Genomic DNA, 22,424 nt, shown 5'->3' on the forward strand with positions numbered 1-22,424 from the left:
GTCAGCACAGCTTCTCTGGGAACAAGTCATGACAGACTAACTTATCTTTGTCATCTCTTTCATTTCTTCTTTCTTTAATAGGTTTATTGAACTTACAGATCAGAGTAGTGTAATAGGTGTGATATACATCTGTTAGATATTTGAAAAAGTCTGTTAGGGGAGTCTGGGTGGCTCAGTGGGTTAAAGCCTCTGCCTTTGGGTTATTAGGTCATGATCCCAGGGTCCTGGGATCGAGCCTCGCATCGGGCTCTCTGCTCAGCAGGGAGCCTGCTTCCAAGCACTTCCTCTCTCTCTGTCTGCCTCTCTGCCTACTTGTGATCTCTGTCTGTCAAATAAATAAACAAAATCCTTAAAAAAAAAAGAAAGAAAGAAAGAAAGAAAAACTCTGATATACATAAGAGGATATGGAAAAATGTCAATGAACAAGGATATGAGTTAGGCAGCATTATAACTAATAGCTGTTTCTGAGGAGGCTGAGGAAGGCATAAGTGGTGCCTTGGACAGAGATCCCCAGGGATCTGTTTGTTCTCTCTTCTTCTCTTCAGGTTTTTATTAATGAGGCATTTATTGTATGGAGGCAATGGTGACATGTTGAATAATTTTACTAAGGAGTTAAAACTGAAGTATGAGAATGCTTTCAGATGAGAAGCCAAAATCCAGAAGTTGGGAAGGTTGTTGGCCAGATAGAAGAAGTGAAATTTAACCAGAATAAAAACCTGTACTTAGATGTGAAGAACTCAAGGAGTAGATTCCTTAACAGTAATTATGAATCAAAGAACAATTTTCCTTGAATGTAAACCAAGCAAGAATCATTGGTGATGTGGCTGCCCAAAATACTAAAGAAAGTTTGGATTGTTTTGATACAGGTTTTTTCTATTTTGAGATGATTGGACCATACTCCATCATTTATTCATTCTAGATGCTCTGTTACCCTGTTTTAAAGGGCACATCGATAGAGAGTACTCAAGGGATGAAATGCTCAGGGACTTGCAACAATGCCATATGAGGTGTGGTGGAGGGAATTGAGAAGTTAACTTGGAGATCTGAGGAGGGGGCTGCCTTTGAAAGTAATGTGGGTTTTGTTTATTTTGTTTTTAATCAGTGAAAGTGGTGAAGTTTTGGCTATTAGAATTCCCATGGGGCAAGGGTCAGAGATTAGATTTTGAGTTATGGGAGGTCTTGTAAGATAGGGAATATATAAAGTAATCGAATCCTACTTCTGCCCTGGTCTAACTCAAAGAGTTATTTATTAAAAAATAAATAAGCCTAGTTATAGTGTTCCCTAAGTGTTCACCACTGTTACTATAGCCTATTTGATACAAAGATTCATACTATAAGTATGTAGTGTAAATACATTGTTTCTTCACACTGAGGATTCAGTGTAGATAAAGAGGAAAGACTAGAATTTGGAGTTTTGTTTTTGGAAGGAAATATGACAGATCCTGACTTGTCATGTTTTTATAGCAATGTAGTCAATTGCTCTGTTTTAGGTGAATTTGATCATTTAACTTCAGTACATTCAAGAAAGGAAAAGAAAAGGCTTCTGTTATTGTTAATTTTCCACTCCGAATTTTATTTTGTCCACAAAACATGCAGAAACAAAGTCACATGTTTTTAAAAATGAAAAATATTTTAACATTGCTTTAGTCTGATGACCTGATGCAAGAACTTGGAGCATGTGTGTTTTGGCTTTACCTCTTGGTTCTATTGGTGGGAACTTTTGGGGGGGGGGGTGGATAAAACACTATATATATATTTTTTTAATTTTTAAAATTCTTTTTATTAACATATAAGGTATTTTTTGCCCCAGGGGTACAGGTCTGTGAATCATCAGGCTTACACATTTCATAGCACTCTTGGTGGAACTTTTTTAAAAGAAGCATGAGATTAAAAAGGAAAAGTTCCGAGTTCTTCCATAGTCTTTTAAAGTTGCTTTGTATGTTGTAGATAAATTGGTGTGACAGATCTGTAGGTAGTGTTCCACATTTGGCACATCTTTATGATTATGTTTTTCTAGTCCTCTGAAGAAAGTTTTTACATAGGTGCAGATTTGTCTTAACTTGTGAAATACTTTTTTGGTCAAGTTAAAAATACATTACCACAGAGGGCCCACCAGTCAGTTTCTTTTTTCTTTTTAAAGATTGTATTTATTTGACCTAGAGAGACAGAGAGTTAACACAAGCAGGGAGAGTGGGAGAGGGAGAAGCAGGCTTCCTGCTGAGCAGGGAGATTGATACAGGGCTCAGTCCCAGGACCCTGGGATCATGACCTGAGCCAAAGGCAGACGCTTAACAACTGAGCCACCCAGGAGCTCTCAGTAGTCAGTTTCTAAAAGAAAATTCTTGTTGTGAAAGTAACTTTGGATGTCACAGTAGCTATACCACAGTGTTTAAGAGCTAGAGTCAGACTACCTGCAGTTGGATTCTAACTCTCTGACGAGCTGTCAGTGCAGACAAGTTACTTAATCACTCCGTGCCTCAGTTTCTTATCTGTTAAATGAAGATAACAATAACAATTATACCCCATAGAGTTACTGGGAGAATTAAATGTAACTAAATTTGGAACAGTTCTTGGAATACAGTAAGTGCTTAGTAAATGGTAGCAGTTCATTTGCACACATAAAATTTATCCATCCATCAATGAATATTTAATTAGGATCTGTTATGTTTCAGGGGCTGTGCTAGCTTCTTAAAGATACAGTAGCATAGCTTTGATTTTTCTGCAAGTGGTAGTTTTGTGGAGGAGTTTTACTTTAAACAAATAAAGTATTTTTCAAATTATGATAAATACTGTGAAGGAAAAGATCTGGATCCTGTGAGAGAAAAATGGAGGGTTGTGCTTAATTTAGGTGTGGATGTTAGGAAAGCCTCACTGTAAGAAAATGACATTGGAGTTATGATCACATGAAAAAGAGGGAGCTGAACTGGACAGGAGTCAAAAAACAGAAGAAATAGCATGGGAAAATGTCAGAAGTTAGGAAAGTGCCAAGTTGTTAAGTTTATTTGGGTGCAGATTTCCTCACCTGAAAAAGGCATTTTCTCACAGATTGAAAAGTCTTATAATTCAAGGAGGGCAAAATTGTTTGTCTTATTGTCCTTTTTTCCTATCTACAGAGGTGATGTACATTTATGTTATGTTTTTATATCATGAAAAGTCTGTGACATGGATGATTTTATCTGATATCACTTTTGGTTTTGGATTCTACTTTTTGGATTATTTATCACATCTCATTTTTATGGAAAATAATATTGTTTAGTATAGTATATTGATTAAGAGCGGTACTTTGGAAGAATAGTCAGTCAACTACTTCTGTTTCCATTCTACTGTATATAGGTTTCTTGTCATCAAAACTTTAATTTCCTTATCTTGGAGTAGCATTAATAATAGAATTTAAGATTTTTTTGTGAGGATTAAATTGGACTGTGCTTATGTGGTACTTACTGGGATCTGGCACATTATAGATATTAAGTAAATATTACCTGTTGTTACTTTTGTCAGTTTCTGTGCATTTTTGAATTTAAATGTTTTAATTTTAAATAAATAATCATAAGTCTCTCTCTGACTTTTATATATATATATATATATATATATAGGTTCGCTAGAGCCACCATAACAAAATACCACCAGCTGTGGCTTAACCAATAGAAATTAATTTTCTCATAGTTCTGGAGGCTACAGTTTCAACATCGAGGTGTTGGCAGGTTACATTTCTCCTAAGGCCTCTCTCCTTGGCCTGTGGATGGCCAACTTCTGTTGTGTCCTGACGTGGTCTTTCCTCTGTGCTTGTATGTGCCTGGTATGTCACTCTGTGTGTCCTAATTGCCTGTTCTTAGAAGCACACCAGTCACCTAATAGCCTCATGTTAACTTAATTACCCCTTTGATGTCCCTGTCTCCAAATAAAGTCACATTCTGAGGTACTGGAGGTTAGGGTTTTATAATGTAACAGGGGCCGGGGGTAGTGTGCAGCATGTAGCACATAGTCATCCCGTAATAGTGTGTATGTATGTTGGGATGAACTTTTCAGTGAGATTACTTTTTTGAACAGATATGCATGCATACTTTGTTCATTTTTTATATTTGTTTATTTACTTACCTTGCACATAATCTTTTCTTTGAAAAACAAAGTTACAAATTCTAGCCTTGCAAGTGTCTTCTTAAGGTAGATATTTAGTCTTGATCTCTATTAATGGAATTTACATTGTTCTTCAGTATTCCTTTGGTTAATTGATTGGCAAATGTTTGTTTAATGTCTGGTACCATTATAAGCATTAACAGTGTATTGTATAGGTAAACTACTCAGACAAGGTACCTGCATTCATAGAGCTTTTATTTTGAACTGCCTGCTATTAAAGTTTCAAAAAGAAATTGTGGTTTAGGTTCTAAAAATAGAGTTCTAAGTTAACTATCTAAAACGTAGTGCAGAATGTCTTAGAAATTACCTACTTATGATTCTTAGTTTGGGGGAGATGCATTAAAAAAAAAAAGATTTCATGGTTAATAGTGGAAATATGTTTAGCATTTTTGTTTTTGAAGTTATATCTTCTTATTTTGGAGTTTGGTTTTGTGATGTTGCCTACTCTTTTTTTCTTAACAAGAGTGTTCATTAGGGGCACCTCAGTGGCTCAGTTAGGTGTCTGACTCTTAATCTCAGCTCAGGTCTTTTCAGGGTCATCAGTTCAAGCCCTGTGTTGGACTTCATGCTGGGTGGGGAACCTACTTAAAAAAAAAAAAAGAAAGAAAGAAAGAAAAGGAAGGAAAGAAAAGAAAAGAAAAAAGTGTTCATTACATTTCCTGGTGATTGTTTCATTTAAAACGAAAGAAATTAATATATGAATGCATTCTCACTCTTAGAGGTCTAAGTTGCTTAGAATTGGGTAGAATAAAGTGTGGAAATCTCCTTTTCTCATGTCTTTATTTCATTGTCAAGCTTAAAGGTAACTAGCCTTTTGGTATCCTTTTAGTATTTGATAATAGGAAACATTTGGGAACTGTTAACAAAACTAAGGCCAAATTATTTCAAGTGGACATTTATATTTTATTGTAATTATTTTCTTTCTAGGAGTTTCAAAAATTGCATCAATGCCAATTAGTCTCCCTTAAAAATAAAAATTATTTTATTTATACAACAGATATGTTCATAGTAGAATAAGAAAGTAAGCCATCATTATACTTTTTAAAATTCCTGATTATCCCACTACTTTTATTACTTTGATGTATAGTTTTCTGACTTCTAAACGTATGTGTAATGTATTAGTGTCTTCTGTGTATTAAGGGATCATATTATATAGTGGTTTTGTAATTTGTGGGTTTTTTATGTAACATTAAGTAATAACACACATTTTAGAGCAGTTACAGTATTATAGGCAGGCTTCTAAGCAACTTCTGTGTAGTAACCAGTCTTCACAGCACTCCTTTAGATAGATGGTATTACTGTCATGCCCATTTGACAGATGGGCAAGTTCGGATAGGTAGGATGAACAACCTGCCAAAGCTCACAGAACCACTAAGTGGTTGAACGGAGACTTGAATCCAGATAGAGGACTCCATAGTTGATTTTCTTTGTTGTATGGTCATAATCATTTTTCTGTGCCACTGAATACAGACTTTGTATGTTACCTTATTGCCTTCCTGGGGTTTCATTCTCCTCTTACTCTGCCTCTTACTAGTATTCAGTTCTTCTTCTTTTCTTGAAATACCACTCTTTCCTATGTTTCTAGTTCTTCTTTCTTAATTTCCTTAGTGGTTCATTCTCCATCTGACTTCTACTAAATATCATAGTTCCAAAGGCTAGGCTCTTGTTTCTTTGATCTGCATTCTCTCCTAAGGTGCACTCTACTATTCCTGTGACTTTAAATATAATCTACATGATGTCAAGGCTCAGATTCACAGTTGCTGCTCAGAATTTTCTAGTTTGCTCTCTAAACATGATGGCTTATTTGGCATCTCCATTAAGATGTGTCATGTCTAAAATATGTGAAATTAGAATGTTTGATTCCTTCTCTAACTCACCCACAAATTTGTAACACATCTTAATAAATACATGGCTCCACTATCACCCCTGTTGCTCATGCCAAAAAATTAGAAATCATTGATTTCTCTTTTATTCATTTCTTAAATTTAATTTTTCAGTAAGTCCTGTTCATAACAGTTCTCCAGTCTATTTTTTGGTGTTCACTGCCAACCACTGTCATCTAAGACACCCTTTTCTTCCCAGTAGGGTATTGAGCATCTCCTTTGTATTTTACTTTGTTTTCCACTTCTGCTAACAATGTGTCACCATTGGACTGTTGATTTTGGATTGGCAGGTGCTGATGGAGAAACTATCAAAACTATGCTTGTTTAATCTGTAATTCATGCCATCTAGGCTCAGGTGGACCCACATTTACTGTTTCACTGACTGTTTTCCCCATACTTCATATTCTTGTATTTTCATGTATCGATACTGTCCCCTTTTGGGTATGGGTAGATAGTAGAATTAACTAGGGGCTTTTCTAACATGTTTTCTGTTTTCCTTATTTCCCCACTGTCTGTGTCTTAGTATATGTAAAGGATAGGAAGTACAGATCTATCTGCCTAATAGAAACTGCAGCCAATTTGAACTTTTTAAAATATATTCATGGCTCCCTTAACTACTACGTGAAGCACGAAGTCTTCATCCTGGCCTTCTAGGCGCCCCCCCTTTTTTTAAAGATACTATTTATTTATTTGACAGAGATCACAAGTAGGCAGAGAGGCAGGCAGAGAGAGAGGAAGGGAAGCAGGCTCCCTGCCAAGCAGAGAGCCTGATGTGGGGCTCAATCCCAGGACCCTGAGCCCAAGGCAGAAGCTTTAACGCACTGAGCCACCCAGGCGCCCTTAGGCCCTTTTTAAAGATGTCACCAATTTTATCTTTTATGCTATTCATTCTGGGCAGGCTACTTATTTCAGAGCATGCTCTTTGTTTTCTTGTCTGTTTCTTCAATCATGTTTCACTTTCTTTCTCTCTGTTCATTTTTTTATTCTTTTTTTTTTTAATTTCTTTTCAGTGTACCAGAATTCATTGTTTTCTCTGTTCATTTTAAAAGAAAACTTTTCTCCTGTTACTCTCCTTCGTACCTGTTATTTGAGTGTGATCTTTCCTCTTCATGTTTTTTTTTTTTTTTAAAGATTTTATTTATTTTTCAGAGGGAGAGAGAGGGAGAGAGCAAGCACAGGCAGACAGAATGGCAGGCAGAGGCAGAGGGAGAAGCAGGCTCCCTGCTGAGCAAGGAGCCCGATGTGGGACTTGATCCCAGGACGTTGGGATCATGACCTGAGCCGAAGGCAGCTGCTTAATCAACTGAGCCACCCAGGCGTCCCCTCTTCATGTTTTAATTTAATAATTTTATGTAATTTACCATATTATGCCTTGTACTGTAGTTTATATGATATTTCTTTGAATCCTTTTATATTGTAAATTTTTTAAGAGTAGGAGCCCTGTCTTTAGAAAGCTTTTGGCATTTCCATTAGGGGTTGGTAGCTGCTTATCTGAAAATAGTTGGCCAGATCTGAGGAGATTATCCTCAGCTAAGTGAAAAGTTTAGGAGGAGTATCTGTAGAGCTGCAAGGAGAAAGGGAGAGTCCTCACTCTAGTGATTTGTCAGTTCCAACTGTGGACATTGGTAAATGATGTATGTGTGTGGTCAGATCATATCCGTGATTGGATTTTTCTTGTCTTTTTATATCTTGTACAACACAGAACCTGAAACAGAAACTTTTCATTCAAGTGAATGGACTGTGATTCCTTGTGATCCCTGGGCTCAGATGCTTTCTGGGATCCAGTATTAAAGAGATAGAGGCTCTGTGACAGGACTTGAGGCAGATGTGAGATAAGGATCTCTCCCCCCCCCTTGCTTTTAATTTAATTGGCTTAAATTAAGCTTTTAAAGTAGAGTCAGTCAGAAGGAAAGAGTATAGGGGAAATGATTTTCTAACGCTTGTCATGTCAACTCAAATTTTTAATTCCTTTTTTGGAGTAAAACAGGCTCTTCACTGGTTACAAAGTTATTTCTGAGTTGCAGGAATTATCTCCTTCCCTCCATGCTTTTGCAATTCCTGTATTCCTTCATTCGGTCTTGGCTGCCATAACCAGACATTTTTAGTGAAAACCTTAGCAGCACACACTAACTGCTTTAGTCTGTCAAACTAGGTCTTATAAAAATAATCAATTGTAATTTTTGAAATTAAAAGCCAATTTTGAAAATCTCAAATAGGACATTTTGGTTAGAATGTTTTTTGAAAGCTTTTTGTCCACAAATGTTCTATGAAATCTAGGTCTATTTTAAGATTTTCCAAGCAAGTCTTATCTCTAGCTACATTAGGGTTGTTTCACCTATTTAAAAAAGTTTTTTTTAAGAGATACATATTTGCTATATAAAATACAAATAAGCAAATGTAAGAACAGAGAAATCACCCAGAATTCTGTTATTTGAGATAAAACCACTCTTAGCTCTTTGACCCTTTTTTGGTGTTTATATTTATATATATGGGGGAGGGAATATCATTTAGAGACTAGGAGCAACTTTTTTTTGTCTGTCACATACTCAGCCTAGTGACATAGGGGAAACACATATAAAGGTTTGTGATAGAATGAATTAAGTTCTATTTGTCTGTGGTGGTATTAGCTGACACTTTCATTGAGTACATTTTGTGTGCTAAGTATTTATATTCATAGTCTCATTTTACCCTTGCAGCAGTTCTGTGAGATTCTGACATAGATGAGGTCCTGAAACTTAGAGGGGTAAAGTAAGTTGGCCCCATAGTTCATAAATAGGATATTTGCAAAGGTTTGTTGACATCTAAATCTGTGCTTTTAAGCAGTACTCTGTACAGTGTAGTAATGAATAGCTCCTGTATCTGACTGTTTATCCATCCATATTGAATAGAGGAGGAGGAACAAAGGGGAGTGTACAGAGATGCTGAGGGAGATTATAATAGAATCATTCAGAAAGAGACATCCTCAGAAGGAAGATCAATGGAAACAGCTTTTCTAAAGTCACAGCGCTTTATTGTAGTACTTTGTAATACTAGTGCTAATGAATTTTAAAAGTATGAGATAGATGTTTGGCATGAATACAGCTGTTGCCTCTTAATGTTTGTTCTATAGATCAGGTCAAAGATGGCAGGCTGGTGGTTTCTGACTCTTGTATTAGGAGCCAGTTAAGTGTCCTATCCCAATAGTTTACATGAAATTTGGGCTTCATTAAATAGAGCATCTAGGCAAAATAGTCTTTATTTATTAAAAATTTTATTCCCTCATATAGACATAGCTATAATTTTGTTGAATTTGTTGAATTGGATATTCAGCATTTTGCCAACCACAAGGCAGTCCCACAAATGAAAATTTATACTCTGCCTAAAGGAGCTTATGAAGCAGATATATATATAACTAATTATAATATTAGATTGTTGTAAGTGCTGTGGAAGCATAGACAGAGAGTAATGTTGCATAAAGAATCAGCAGAAGTAAAGTGAACAAGCATGTTTCTCATGTTCAAAGATTTATACTTATGCTGTATGACTTTTTGTGTATTTGAATGGTCTTTTTGTTCTAGGTTTGTTTTTATTTTAGTTAATTCAGATATAAAAGATTAAAAATAGGGGTGCCTGGGTAGCTTAGTTGGTTAAGCATCTGGCTTTTGATTTTGGTTCAGGGTCATGAGTTCAAGGCCCATGTCAGGCTCTGTGCTGGGTGTGGATCCGGCTTTGAGATTTTCTCTCTCCCTCTCCCCTTCTCCAGTCACGCGTTCTCTCTCTCTCTCTCTCTCAAAAAAAAAAAAAGTAAGTATTTTACTATTTTCTATCAGCTAACAAACATCTTTTAGTTTCTTTTCATTAGTTGTGCTTTACAGGATTTTTAGAACTTGCCATGATATGAGTCAAGGATAAATAATATTACAGTGTAAAGTAATTGTCTCTTAGTGTTTTGTGGATTGCTTTTCTGATGAAACTAGGAAACATTCAAAATCTGATTTGTTCTTAGAATAAATGAAGATTTGAAGAGTGGCAAAAATAGAGAAGTAGTACCTTAGCAACCTCTTTCTAATAATATTTTAAACATTTAACAACTGGAATGAGCATTTGTTTTGAGCTAATTTGCTAATTCAATACAAATCAATTAAAAATCTGGTCTGTTTGTTGTGGAAGGGATTTCTCATTTCTGATGAGGATCCTTTATCTCCTAATCCCCTGCCCACCATCCATATTTTCATACTGCTTTCACATGTGTTTATTTTCGTGTTCTATAATATCTGTAAATAAAAGGAATTGTTATTCCAGTTTAGTAATTTAATATGGAAGATAGATATAATCTGTGACCCTCATCATAACTTTGACCGTTTGCATATAGAATTCTTTTTATGTAAAATTAAGTCATATCAAAATACTTAAAGTTTTAAATGTAAAATATCTTAAAATGAGAAGTTATGTAACTTACTAATATATTAACATTTGTAATTGTGACTTGATTAGCCAGTTTTTCTTGGGAGCCGTATTTTTTTTATATCCATAGTGATATTTTGATTACTTATTATATTAAACACTGAGATTAAACACTGGGAGCAATGTTAAAATTTCCAACTGAAATTTTGGATTTGTCTTTCTATTTTTAGTTCTGTCATTTTTTGATTCATGAACAAAAGCTCATTTATTAGATACATACATATTTAGGATTTTGAATTATACTCCTTTTATCTGAATTTAACCCCCTTTTTCTTTGCTTTGAAGTCTTCTTTATCTGTTAATAATATTGCTCTGTCAGTTTTCTTATCCTTGTTGTTTGTGTGGTACATCTTTTTCTGTCCTTTTATTTTCAATCTGTTTGGTCTTAATATTTAAAATATATGAGATTAAGTTTTGCTTTTTTAATCAATTCTGATAATTTCTGCCTATGAGTTGGAGTGTTTAGTTTATTATAGTTATATTTAGTCTATTTATATATAGTATTTTTATACCGTTTAATTGCTTTTCAAGCCCTGGAGTCTCTCATTTTCATTTTTTCGTTTTTCTTTTTATTCTTTAGATTGATTTGTCTTCAGGTTCACAGACTTCTCTTCTGTCTCCATTCTTTATTAAGCCCTTCTAATGAATTTCTTATTTTTGTTGTTTTTCAGTTAAATTCTGGTTTCTTTTTTACAGTTTGTATTTCTCTGTTGATATTTTCCCCTATTCACTCATTGTGACTACATTTTCCTTTTTTTCTTTAACTTATTTTCCTTCAGTTGTTCGAACATATTTGTAAGAGATATTTAAAGTATTTGTTAGTTAAGTTCAGTGTTTTTGGGGTTTTCTATTGACTCCTTTTTTCTTGATGATGATTCACACTTCCCTTTTGTGCCTATTAAGTAATTTTTACTTTTATTTACTCATTTTTTAAATGCCTATTTTTTTTTTCCCTAGCATTTATTTATTTGACAGAGAGCGCACAAGCAGGGGCAGTGGCAGGGGGAAAGGGAGAAGCAGGCTCCCTGCCGAGCAGGGAGCCCAATGTGGTGCTCCATCCCAGGACTCTAGGATCGGGACTTGAGCTGAAGGCAGACACTTAATCAACTGAGACACCCACGTGGCCCACGAACCAATTTTTTAAAAATATGTACTGGTCCTTACAGATATAGGATAGAGATATTTTGTTAGTTTGTTACTTTTTGTTGATGTGTTGATTTTCATTCTAATAATCTGTCCAGTTACCTGATGATCACCCTTAACTTGTGCACACTGAAATTTATACTTTGTGCAAAAAGACCAAGTTGTTTCCCAAGTCCTTTTAACTGGTAAGACTGAACCTCCAAACTCTGCTCCCCTTTTGATCTTTTAGGGATTGGCATTACTAGGCATTGTTAGGTAGTGTTGGAGTACCTCTTGCTTTAGGACTTGGTTCTTTCTCCTAAGCTGTCTCACCTGAATGCCTAGGAAAGAGCAAGTTTTCCCCATTCTTGTTTGGCTGGAAATGGATTGTTCTTCTAATGTTATTTAACCTCCAGTGTCTCTGTTTTGTTATCAACCCCTGCTCCCTGATAAACTTTGGATACTTCACTTTGGATAAATGGTACTTCTAGAGACCTTTTGCATAGCTCCTTATATTCCTGTTTCCTGCCCAGCATAATACAGTGGCCTCCTTTGTCTTGAACACTGATCTCTGCCTTCTCAGTTCAGCAGCCACTGTACTTAGCTTATATGATCCACTTGTGTGCTGGTTCGGATATTGCCTTCAAGTAGAGTGTCTGGGCAATTATGGGGGCTGACTTGGTGAGTTTTTCTCTTCTCAGGGATTATAGTCTTGTGTTGCCTAATTTACCAAGCCTGAAAACTGTTGCTTCATATGTTTTGCCATTTTGATTGTAGTTTACAGTGTGAGGTCTGGATGGTATCAGTTACTGTATCATAGCCAAAGATGCATGATTTGGAGTATGTATCTTTATTGTTTCATGCTAGACCTTTTTTCTGTCTTTCTGAGTGATTTGTTCAAGTGCATTCAAATAAAATTCTTACCTAAGATTTGTTAGGAAGAAAAATCTATTAAAAAGGTACAGCATTGTATGATTTTTCTAGGATTTGGTAGCATTTTATACAGTTTCTAATCTGTAAAATATGATGGTTCTTATATATCTTCTCTGGGGAGGACATGAGCATTCCTTTGGTTTATCTTATTTTCATCAATATAAGTACTGATTCTAAATATGGACAATACTTGATGGGAGATAACTAGAAATTTACTGTTGTATTTTTCTTAAAACTGCAAGTTAATATTTTGGTCAGTGATCAAATAAAAATTTCTTTTTCACAGATATTAATTCATTCATCAAATATTTAGTATCTATTTTAATTGGCAGTGCTGGCATTGTATTTGACACTGAGGATATAATGGAGAATGAAATAGGCATGGGTAATCCCTAACTTTGTTGAACTTACATTCTAATGGGGGAGACAGACACATACAAGGAAACAACATAAAAAAAAAATCGCAAGTTATGGTATCTACTAGGAACAAAACACATGGAGTTCTGAGATAGAGAACAATGAGTTCCTCACTCCTTTGAGTTTGTATTTCAGCTGAATGAAGGAACTAGTCGCTGGGGAGGAGGTGACGTCAGAGACTGTGATGGCTTTTCTGTTACCTTCCCAGTACCTGTAAAGATCTTGAGGAAAGGTTTATTAGAGGGACCAAAAGAAGGTGCTAAATATGATTGAAATATGAACAAGGGAAAGAAAATGATGAGATTTAGATTGGGAGGGTGGTGGTAGGCTAGATCAGTTAGAGCTCTGTAGATTTTTGTCAGGAGCTCAGTGTCCTCTTCTTTCATCCAGCCCTCAGTAGGGTGGCCATGTAATTTGTTGTACAAATAATGACATACTTCTTAGTGAGAAGGGGCAGTCACTGCTTGGGAGACTCTGCTGACCGATGTAGTCTGGCACTGTTCTGGGGAAATCATCCTAATTCTGACTATACTTATGTAGAAATGGCATAGATAAGTGGTTACTAGCATGGGTTCTGGATGCAGACTACTATACCTTCATTTTAATTTTTTTAAGAAGGATTTTATTTATCTGTTTGTATGAGAGAGAGAGAGAGAGAGCAAGTGCACAGGGAAGAGCAGAGGGAAAGGGAGAGGGAGAGAGAATCTCACACAGACTCTGCACTGAGCGAGCACAGAGCCTGACATGGGGCTCAATCTCACGACCCTGAGATCATGACCTGAGCTGAAACCCAAGAGTCTGACATAACCAGCTGTGCCACCCAGGTACCTCAGACTACTGTACCTTTAAATCTTGATTTCTACTCATAGTATAATCCTCAGCAAGTTAATTTCTCTGTGCCTCAGATTTCTCATTTGTAACATGACGAAGTAATATCTCATTAGGATTGTTATGAAGATTAAATAATACATTTATGAAAATACACTGTGCCTGGCATATAGTAAGCACCCACTCAGTAAATTCATTCTTTTTTTTTTTTTTCAGATTTTATTTATTTATTTGACAGACAGAGATCACAAGTAGGCAGAGAGGCAGGCGGTTGTGTGTGTGGGGTGGGAAACAGGCTGCCTGCTGAGCAGAGAGCCCGATGTGGGGCTCAATCCCAGGACCCCAAGATCACAACCTGAGCCAAAGGCAGAGACTTAACCCACTGAGCCACCCAGGCACCCCAGTAAATTCATTCTTTTATCAAATACTTATTTGCTAAAATAAATACTTTTTTATATATGATATATATAATATAGATATATTTTATTATGTGCCAGGCATTTTACTAAGCACTGTGGATTAAGCAGTGAAATCCTTGCTTTCATTGGGCTTAATTTCTAGTGCAAGACCAAATAAAATAAAAGTAAAAAAGAAGCTGTAAGGTGGTAGTAAGTGCAATGAATCAAAAGCAGGAAAGAAAGAATGGAATAGGCATGGGCAGCAGAGGGTGGCTGTAAATTGAAAAATTGAAGTAGCTTGATCAGAGTAGGCCTCATTTAGAAGGTAACATCTGAGCAGGGATCTGAAGGAAGTGAGGGCTTGGCTGATTCCAGGCACAGAGAGTAACACATACAGAGATGAAATGAGAAACCACTGGGGTTTTAAAGCAGGAGTGACAGGAAATGGTTTATGTTTTTGAAGGATGACCCGACTGTGGGTGGGTGAGAGTGACAGGGAAGCCAGGTTAGGTTATCGTAGGTAATGGACAGAAAAGATTTAGACCAGGCTGTTCTGAGTGGAGATAGTTAGAGATGATTAGATTCTGAAACTGTTTTAAGGTAGAACGGAAATGATTTGCTGGGGAGTTTGATGAGCTGTGTGAGAGAAAAAGAGGAGCCGTAGACTTTTAGCCAGAGCAACTAACTGGAAGGATGAAGAAGCCATTTACTAAAATGGGGAAGACTGTAGGAGGAATAAATTCGGGGTGAAGATTTGGAGTTCATTTTTTTTGAACTCCTGTTAGATACCCACGTATAAATGCTAGCAGTCAGTATTTATTATTAATTATTCAGCAAACGTTAACAGTTATTTTTTTTTAAAAGATTTTATTTATTTATAACGTTAACAGTTATAATTGTTAGGTATTTGTTGGCTCTGTGGTAGCGTTTGCTATCATATATTTAGGATTAAAATGATGGTCCAAAAAAAAGATACTGTTTTTGCCCTTGTGGAAGTTACATTCTAATAAGGAAGATAAGAGTTGACCAAATAGGGAGGCCTAGGTGGCTCAGTTGGTTCAGTGGTGTCTGCCATTGGCTCAGGTTGAGTCCTCTTTTGGGCTCCTTGTTCAGCCTGGAGGTGGCTTGTGCATGTGCGTGCTTTTTCTCTCGGACAAATAAATAAATAAAATCTTTTAAAAAAAAGAATTGATCAAATAATCATATTGTTGGTAGTTTTTTTTTTCCTTAACATAAAAAAACCATTTAAGTAGGATACTTTGAAAGAAATAAAGATGACTTAACAAAATCACATATCTCTTCATATCTGAATTTATTAGGTTGTGTTCAGATAGCGATACATGTACATACCTTGAAAGTTTCTCATTTAACAATATCTTGTTCTTAAAATTGGTTAGCTTAAATAACATTAAGGAATGAAGCTTTATGAATTCATGGAACCTAGCATTTAAAGGTATTGTGTATTTCATGAAATTTTTAGGCTGTTGGGAATTTCTTCTTCTTTTTTCCCATTAAAAGTGTAATGCTTTTAAAACTTTTTATTAGTTAGCTAAAGATCATCTTGTTTTATAACTGAAGTCTTTAATAATAGAATTATAATATGACCTGTTGTTCACCTTTCACAAAATTATTTTTGTGTTTTAAAAAATCTACAGGTTCGTCATAAGGCATCACAGAAAGTTTATGCTATGAAGCTTCTTAGTAAGTTCGAAATGATAAAAAGATCTGATTCTGCTTTTTTCTGGGAAGAGAGAGATATTATGGCCTTTGCCAACAGTCCGTGGGTGGTTCAGGTAAGCAAACAGACTTTCGTAAGTTCATTTTCCTTTTATTGTAAGTGCTTATTATTTCTAGGATATGATTTTGTATGCTAAAAATCCTGTATCTTACTCACATAGTAACAGTACAGTCCTTTTTAATAAGGTCAGATTCAGTATGCTTGTTTAATGTTCCTACATAGTATGTCATATAGATATGACATGTAATAACTTAAATTGGTGTATGAAAGCAATTATTATTTGCAATTTAAAAAAAAATTCCTTTATGAATGATTAGATTGGTTACCAGAATGCCATTATGCCCTGCCTACACTCTCATGATTTATTTAATAGGAACAATAATCAGCCTGTCTCCAAAAAACCAAAACTTCTCCTCTGGTCCTTTATATATTACCTACAATATAAGACAGTATTGTGCTTCCTAATTGAGCCTCTTACTTGACTGTAAACTAAGGAATTTGTGGTTGTATTTTGCCTCCTTTTCAATTTTATCCCTCATTAACTTTGCTTCTCTAAAGATGTTTTTATACTAAAAGCCTAATTCTGCAGACATTTTTGAACAAGTATCATGAGTGAGATTAGGTATGTACCTATGCATGTTCAGGATGCTTAAATGATTTGGGAGATTTATACTTTGCTTGTGGAAGGCAATTTGCAGGTACAAAATACACCACATGGATGGCTATGTAATTTAAAAGCTCATTATTACTACTTTTTTAATGATGTGGAGCCCCAATTCTCTTTCTCTCTACTTACCTTTTTTATTGTATCTAGTGTATAGAAATTCTGATATGTGTAGCTAAAACTAAAATTTTTGTAGCAAATTATATATTCTGATAATATAAGGAATGATGGTAATAAATTATTCCACTTTTAGCTTTAAATTTCTTTCATAGCAACAGAATCATTGCCATTTTTAGTTTATCAGTTCATAAACGGGTGTCTTTGATCTTTAATTCTGCAAAGTGGATGTTTTTAAAGTGTTCATTGAGATAAAGAGTTAATGGATCCGTGGAAACCAGTCAACAGTGAAACATTGTAAATTGAAAAAGTAATATTATAATTCTGTTAATTTATTAAGGATTTCAAAATGGTGGTATTCTAGTTAAGTCATTCCTCCACCACCTCCTCCCCAGTCTTTCTTTTTTTATTATAGTGACTGGAGTAATTCTATAAAGAAAATATTCCCCCATTTACTGTTTGGTTACCCAGTAGTATAATTCACAGAGGAAGGACAGGATAAATACTTTATTCTTTCCTTATATTTACCAGTTTTCAAAGTAAGGGGTTAGTTTCCTTTTATCCTCTAACGGTGAACAGTTCTGAGGGAGTTATCAGTTTGAACTCATGGATTTAAATTGAATTATTTAAATTATTTGATTAATTATTTGAATATCTTATTGATGACCACATTGTGACACCTTTGGCAGGTGACATCCTCTTTTGGTTAATTCCTGAGTCCTTTGGACATAGCTGTGACAGCCTTTGATAGCTTGCTGTCTGACACAATAGGATGTTCCAGACCAATCTTGTACATTAACTGTGCTTATAGGTCCATCCTTTTTACATATGTGAATATTTCCTTGTAATAGATTCCTAGAGTTGGGTTTGCTAGGTCATATGATGTACACATTTGACGTTTCGATAGATAGGGCCAAATTGCTTTGTAAAAAAATATGTTTTTACAAATTTATATTACTCTAATTATTTAATATTTTTATATCACTACATTTTAGCCAATACTGGATATTCTAGTTATTTAAAATTTTTATTAGTTGCATCTTCAAGAAGATAAGATGTTATTGTGCTAAAGTACATTTCTTTGGTTAATGATGAGGTTCAGGATATTTCATATGTTTATTAGTAATTTGTATCCCACTTTTCTGTGTGTTGTTTTACTTCTTAAAAATTGATTTATTAGCATGCAGATAGACCCTGTACATGAATATACATATGTTGGAAATATATTCTGTGTTATAGCTGTTGGAAATATATTCTCTTGAACTGTTGTCTGTTGCTTATTGAGTTTTTAAAAGTAGATGTAATCAAATCTATATATTCTATATTTTGATTCTTACTGGGGAATACCTTCCCCAGCTCAATATAATGAAAATATTCTCTTATACTTTAGCTTTTTTATATTTTAATTTTGGGAGGGGCAGGAGTCTCTTTCTGAGTCACCAGGAATTTATTTTTTTATATGAAGTAAGATTTGTTTTTCCCAATGAGCAGCCACTTTTCCCAGGGCCATTTGTAGAAAAGCCCATCTTTTTCCCATGAAGTATATGAAATGTCCTTTATATCATAGACTAAATTACCATATATATGTGAATTTCTTTTGACTCTGTTCTATTACTTTGATTTGTTAAGCACTAAAAAATCATGTTGTTTTAATTTCTGTAGTTTTTCATGTATTTTGTAGGGCAAGTCTTCTCATTGTTCTCCTTTTTTAGTATTTTTGTGGAAATTCTTAACATTTTTTCTGTGAAGTTAGAATTAGCCTTTCCTTCTGTTAAGTACATTTAAAATTTTTTCTTGCATTGCTTTAATTGGTAGATATTTTTGGGTTGTTTTGATTATTTTGAAATATTAAGTCCTCTCATAACAATATAGTGTATATCTGTTTGTAGAGCTTGATTTTCAGTAAAGCCATGTTACTTTTTCTCATCAGATATGTTCAGAAGAAACTTGTGCATAAGAAAACTAGTGTTTGAATATGTAGATGTTACTAAACTCAGAAGAACCAGCATTGGTTCAGTCTTTCAGTACAGTGTTGAGTTAATAGAAGTTTTTTATCCTTATCTTTTTTGTTATATTAAACTTAATTGGGTAGTCCTCTAGTATTTAACGATTAAATCTGATATTTGCTGCAGTTTTCTGATTAAGACAGTAAAGGCCTATCTATTCGTGTTTAGCTTCCCAAGTATTTTTTTAATCAGGAATAATGTTGAAGTATTTGAAGTGTGTTCTTGAGCTGCTTTTATGATGGTTTTGCTGTTTAATCTGTTATTATAGCACACTAAACAAATAAATTTTAAGGTAGTATACAATAAAAAGTAAATGCTATTTGCTATAATTTTATATTCTTTATAGAGTATTGAATTTGATTTACCAATATTTTAAGTAATTGTCCATCTGTTTGTATGACATTTGACCTTTGCTTTAATTCAGTTTTTTTTTTTAACATGGGCTTTTTTGGGTTGGTTTTCATATTCTGGTGAGACTACCCTAATAAACATAGTTGGGAAGCACAACACTTTTTTCTGAGCTTTGGTATAGTTTATATAAAATAGAAGCTATTCATTCCTTGGGATTGGATTGAACTTGCTTGCATACCTTTCAGGGAAAAGTTTTCAATATATTTAATGATAATTTTTTACCACTAATATTTATTATGATAGCTTCTAAACATCCCAAAGTAGAAAGAAGGTGCATCGAATCCCCATGTACTATTCAGTCAGCTTCAACAATTACCAGCCATGGCCAATCTTATTTCAGACCCACCAGAAATTGGCAAAGGAGCAGATAGTACCTACTTTAAGTTTTGTGGCCCAAGGGATAGATAGAATGTTGATAACTTATATAATGAGAAAATGAATTTCTACAGATTTCTTATTGAGGCAATTCAAAATATGATAATAAGTACAATTTTTAAAAATACCACTCTGTTAAGGAGAAGAATGAACTTGTTTTCTGGGGTAGTAACCTTTTGTTTAATTGAGGTTCACAGTCAATGTTCCCTATCAAAATTGTAGATGTTCTGTTAATATTAATGTGTAATAAGATTTTCGGACATATCAGCTTATTAGAAATTATCTTTTCACATAGGTTAGGTACTGCCAAATACTATTATCCACTGGCATATGATTTATTTTTTATTAATAGACTTTATTTTTAAACAGTTTTACATTTATAGAAAAATTGAGCAGATAGTAGAGAGCTCCTATATCCTCCCCGCAACTCGGGACAGTTTCCTCTATTAACATCATACTTTAGTAAGGTACATTTGTTATAATGAATGAACCAGTATTGATATATTATATTAACTAAAGTCCATAATTTATTCAGATTTTCTTGGTTTTTAACCTAATGCTTTTTTTCTGTTGTAGGATTCCATCTAGGATAGTGTGTTATATTTAATTATATCTTCTTAGCCTCCTCTTGGCTGTGGCAATTTCTCAGACTTTTTTCCTTGTTTTTGATGACCTTTAAAGCTTTAAGTATTACTTGTCAGTTATATTATATGATGTGTATAGTCTTATATTAGAATTTGATGTTTTTCTCATTGTTTAGACTAGGGTTATGAGTTTTTAGAGAAAGACTAGAGAGGGAAGGTACCATTTTCGTCATGTATCAAGGGCGTATACCAATACTTTATTTATAACTGTTGATGTTGACCTTGAGCATATGATTTTTTTTTTAAATTTTTTTTATTTATTTGACAGACAGAGATCACAAATAGGTAGAGAGGCCGGCAGAGAGAGAGAGAAGAGGAAGCAGGTTCCCTGCTGAGCAGAGAGCCCGATGTGGGACTCGATCCCAGAACCCTGAGATCATGACCTGAGCTGAAGGCAGAGGCTTAACCCACTGAGCCACCCAGGCGCCCGAGCATATGATTCTGATTGAGCCTATTTAGCATTTGGAAGACAAATGATAATGTTAAATTCTTGTCTGGATATTTACCTTTTAGCAAAGTCATTACATTGCAGGTTTGTCACTTTCAGCTGAAGGTTAGGCAGAAGCTTCTCAATTGCAGAGTTTGTTTATTTATTTAAAAGATTTTATTTATTTATTTGAGATCCAGAGAGCACAAGCAGGGGGAGCAGCAGAGGGAGAAAGAGAAGCAAGCTCTCTGCTGAGCAAGGAGCCTGATGTGGGACTTGATCCCAGGACCCTGGGATCATGTCCTGAGCTGAAGGCAGGCACTTAACTGACTGATCCACCCAGGTCCCCATCAGCTGCAGAGTTTAATTGGATTTTGAAATATGGATATTTGCTTTACACTTATATTGAGGTCAAAAAATGCTGTTGCAACTGTGGGACTGTCATTTGAGCTCAGAAAGTACATCCATTGCCAATTTGTGTAGGAGGGAGATCCCACTTCTTGTTTTGATTTTAATAGCAAGGGAAGCATAAAAAGTAGCTTGATGTTAGTTGTCATTAAAAGCTTAAGTTTTGTGGGGCACCTTGGTGGCTCAGTTACTTAAGCATCTGACTGTAGATTTTGGTTGGAGTCATGATCTCAGGATGGTGAGATCGAGCCCCACCTCTGGCTCCATGCTCAGTAGGGAGTCTGCTTGGGGTTCTCTCTCCCTCTCCCTCTGCCCCTTCCCCTGTACATGCTCTCTAGCTTGAGCTCTCTCTCTAAAATAAATAAAATCTTTCAGGAAAGTTAAAGTTTTGCACATAAGCACTATTTTACCTTATCATTTTAGGTTGTATTAATTAAGAACGTTATAAAGTCTGTAGCTAGAGCTAATTTAGAAAGCTAGTCAGTATTCCATGATAGTAGTTGAGGATGGTCTTGACCAGACAAAGTTTAGTCTCGGCTCTAAGCTCAGATAATTGCAATAAAATTTTACCAGTGCTAAGCCATTGAACTGCTGTATGGTTGCATGAGAATACTCAGCATTTTTTTCTGACAAAAATTCACAGAACAGATGATGATGATTAAGTCCAAAAGAGCAAATAACATCTGTTTATACTAATTTATTTATTATACGAAGGATTCACATATTTTCCAGAGTACTTACTGATAAGTATTACAGAGAATAACTACAGATTTTCAGTATCACACATTTTTACAAGCTTTGTAAATTTGTCCAATAAAGCCTTTTACTGCTCCACATATGTTTTTACCACTATCTTTAGTTAACACACCTTACCAGATTCCACTACAGGTTGTACTGAACTAGTGTTTTCTCAATTTCTTTGGAAATATTTTTGTCTGTAGTTCATCTATACGGACTGTTTATAGAGGCTTGTTTTTTTACTCAAACTTGGCACTTACTCTTCCAGTAACTGCTAATGACTGCATAATATCAGTAACATCTGTGGACTCATTAAGAGCCGAGGAAAACCACCCGAAATCATTTGCCTTGTTTTTAAATTGACTACTGATACTGCCACCAGTGTCCTCGACTCTTGGAGCAGCTGTCGTTGAAAGACCGAGTCTTGAATTGATTTTATCTAGACGCATTTCTTCGGCTGATGCAATCAAACACAACTTAATTAATTCACCATTGGTGAATGGCTCTTCTTGTGTGCCTAATAAATAAGCCATCTGGAAACGCTCTTCGGTTTCAGTCTTACATACATTTAGCAAATTTTAACATTTTTCCATCGTTAATTTTAAGCTTTTAATTTTGAAAACATTGCAAGAATTCTTGAAATACTTTTTGTTCTCCTCCTACCCAGTCTTTTCTCCTTTTTCTCCTTCTGAGAGATAGCTGCTGTCCTAAAACTTGGATGTTTTTTTCTGTACTCAA

The 22,424-nt window shown here is 35.0% G+C and overlaps 1 protein-coding gene across 7 annotated transcripts in view; it reads left to right on the top strand.

Moving 5' to 3' along the window:
* Nucleotides 1-22,424, top strand: part of ROCK2 (Rho associated coiled-coil containing protein kinase 2) — a 144,639-nt gene that overhangs the window by 64,803 nt on the left and 57,412 nt on the right. For all 7 annotated transcript variants that reach the window (XM_032353292.1, XM_032353293.1, XM_032353294.1 and 4 more), the window contains exon 4: nucleotides 15,814-15,951. In XM_032353292.1, coding sequence (XP_032209183.1) covers nucleotides 15,814-15,951 — 138 coding nt within the window. The remainder of the gene's footprint in view (nucleotides 1-15,813; nucleotides 15,952-22,424) is intronic.

This window comes from Mustela erminea, chromosome 7 (assembly GCF_009829155.1).
Source record: "Mustela erminea isolate mMusErm1 chromosome 7, mMusErm1.Pri, whole genome shotgun sequence".
In the NCBI taxonomy this organism is placed as follows: domain Eukaryota; kingdom Metazoa; phylum Chordata; class Mammalia; order Carnivora; family Mustelidae; genus Mustela; species Mustela erminea.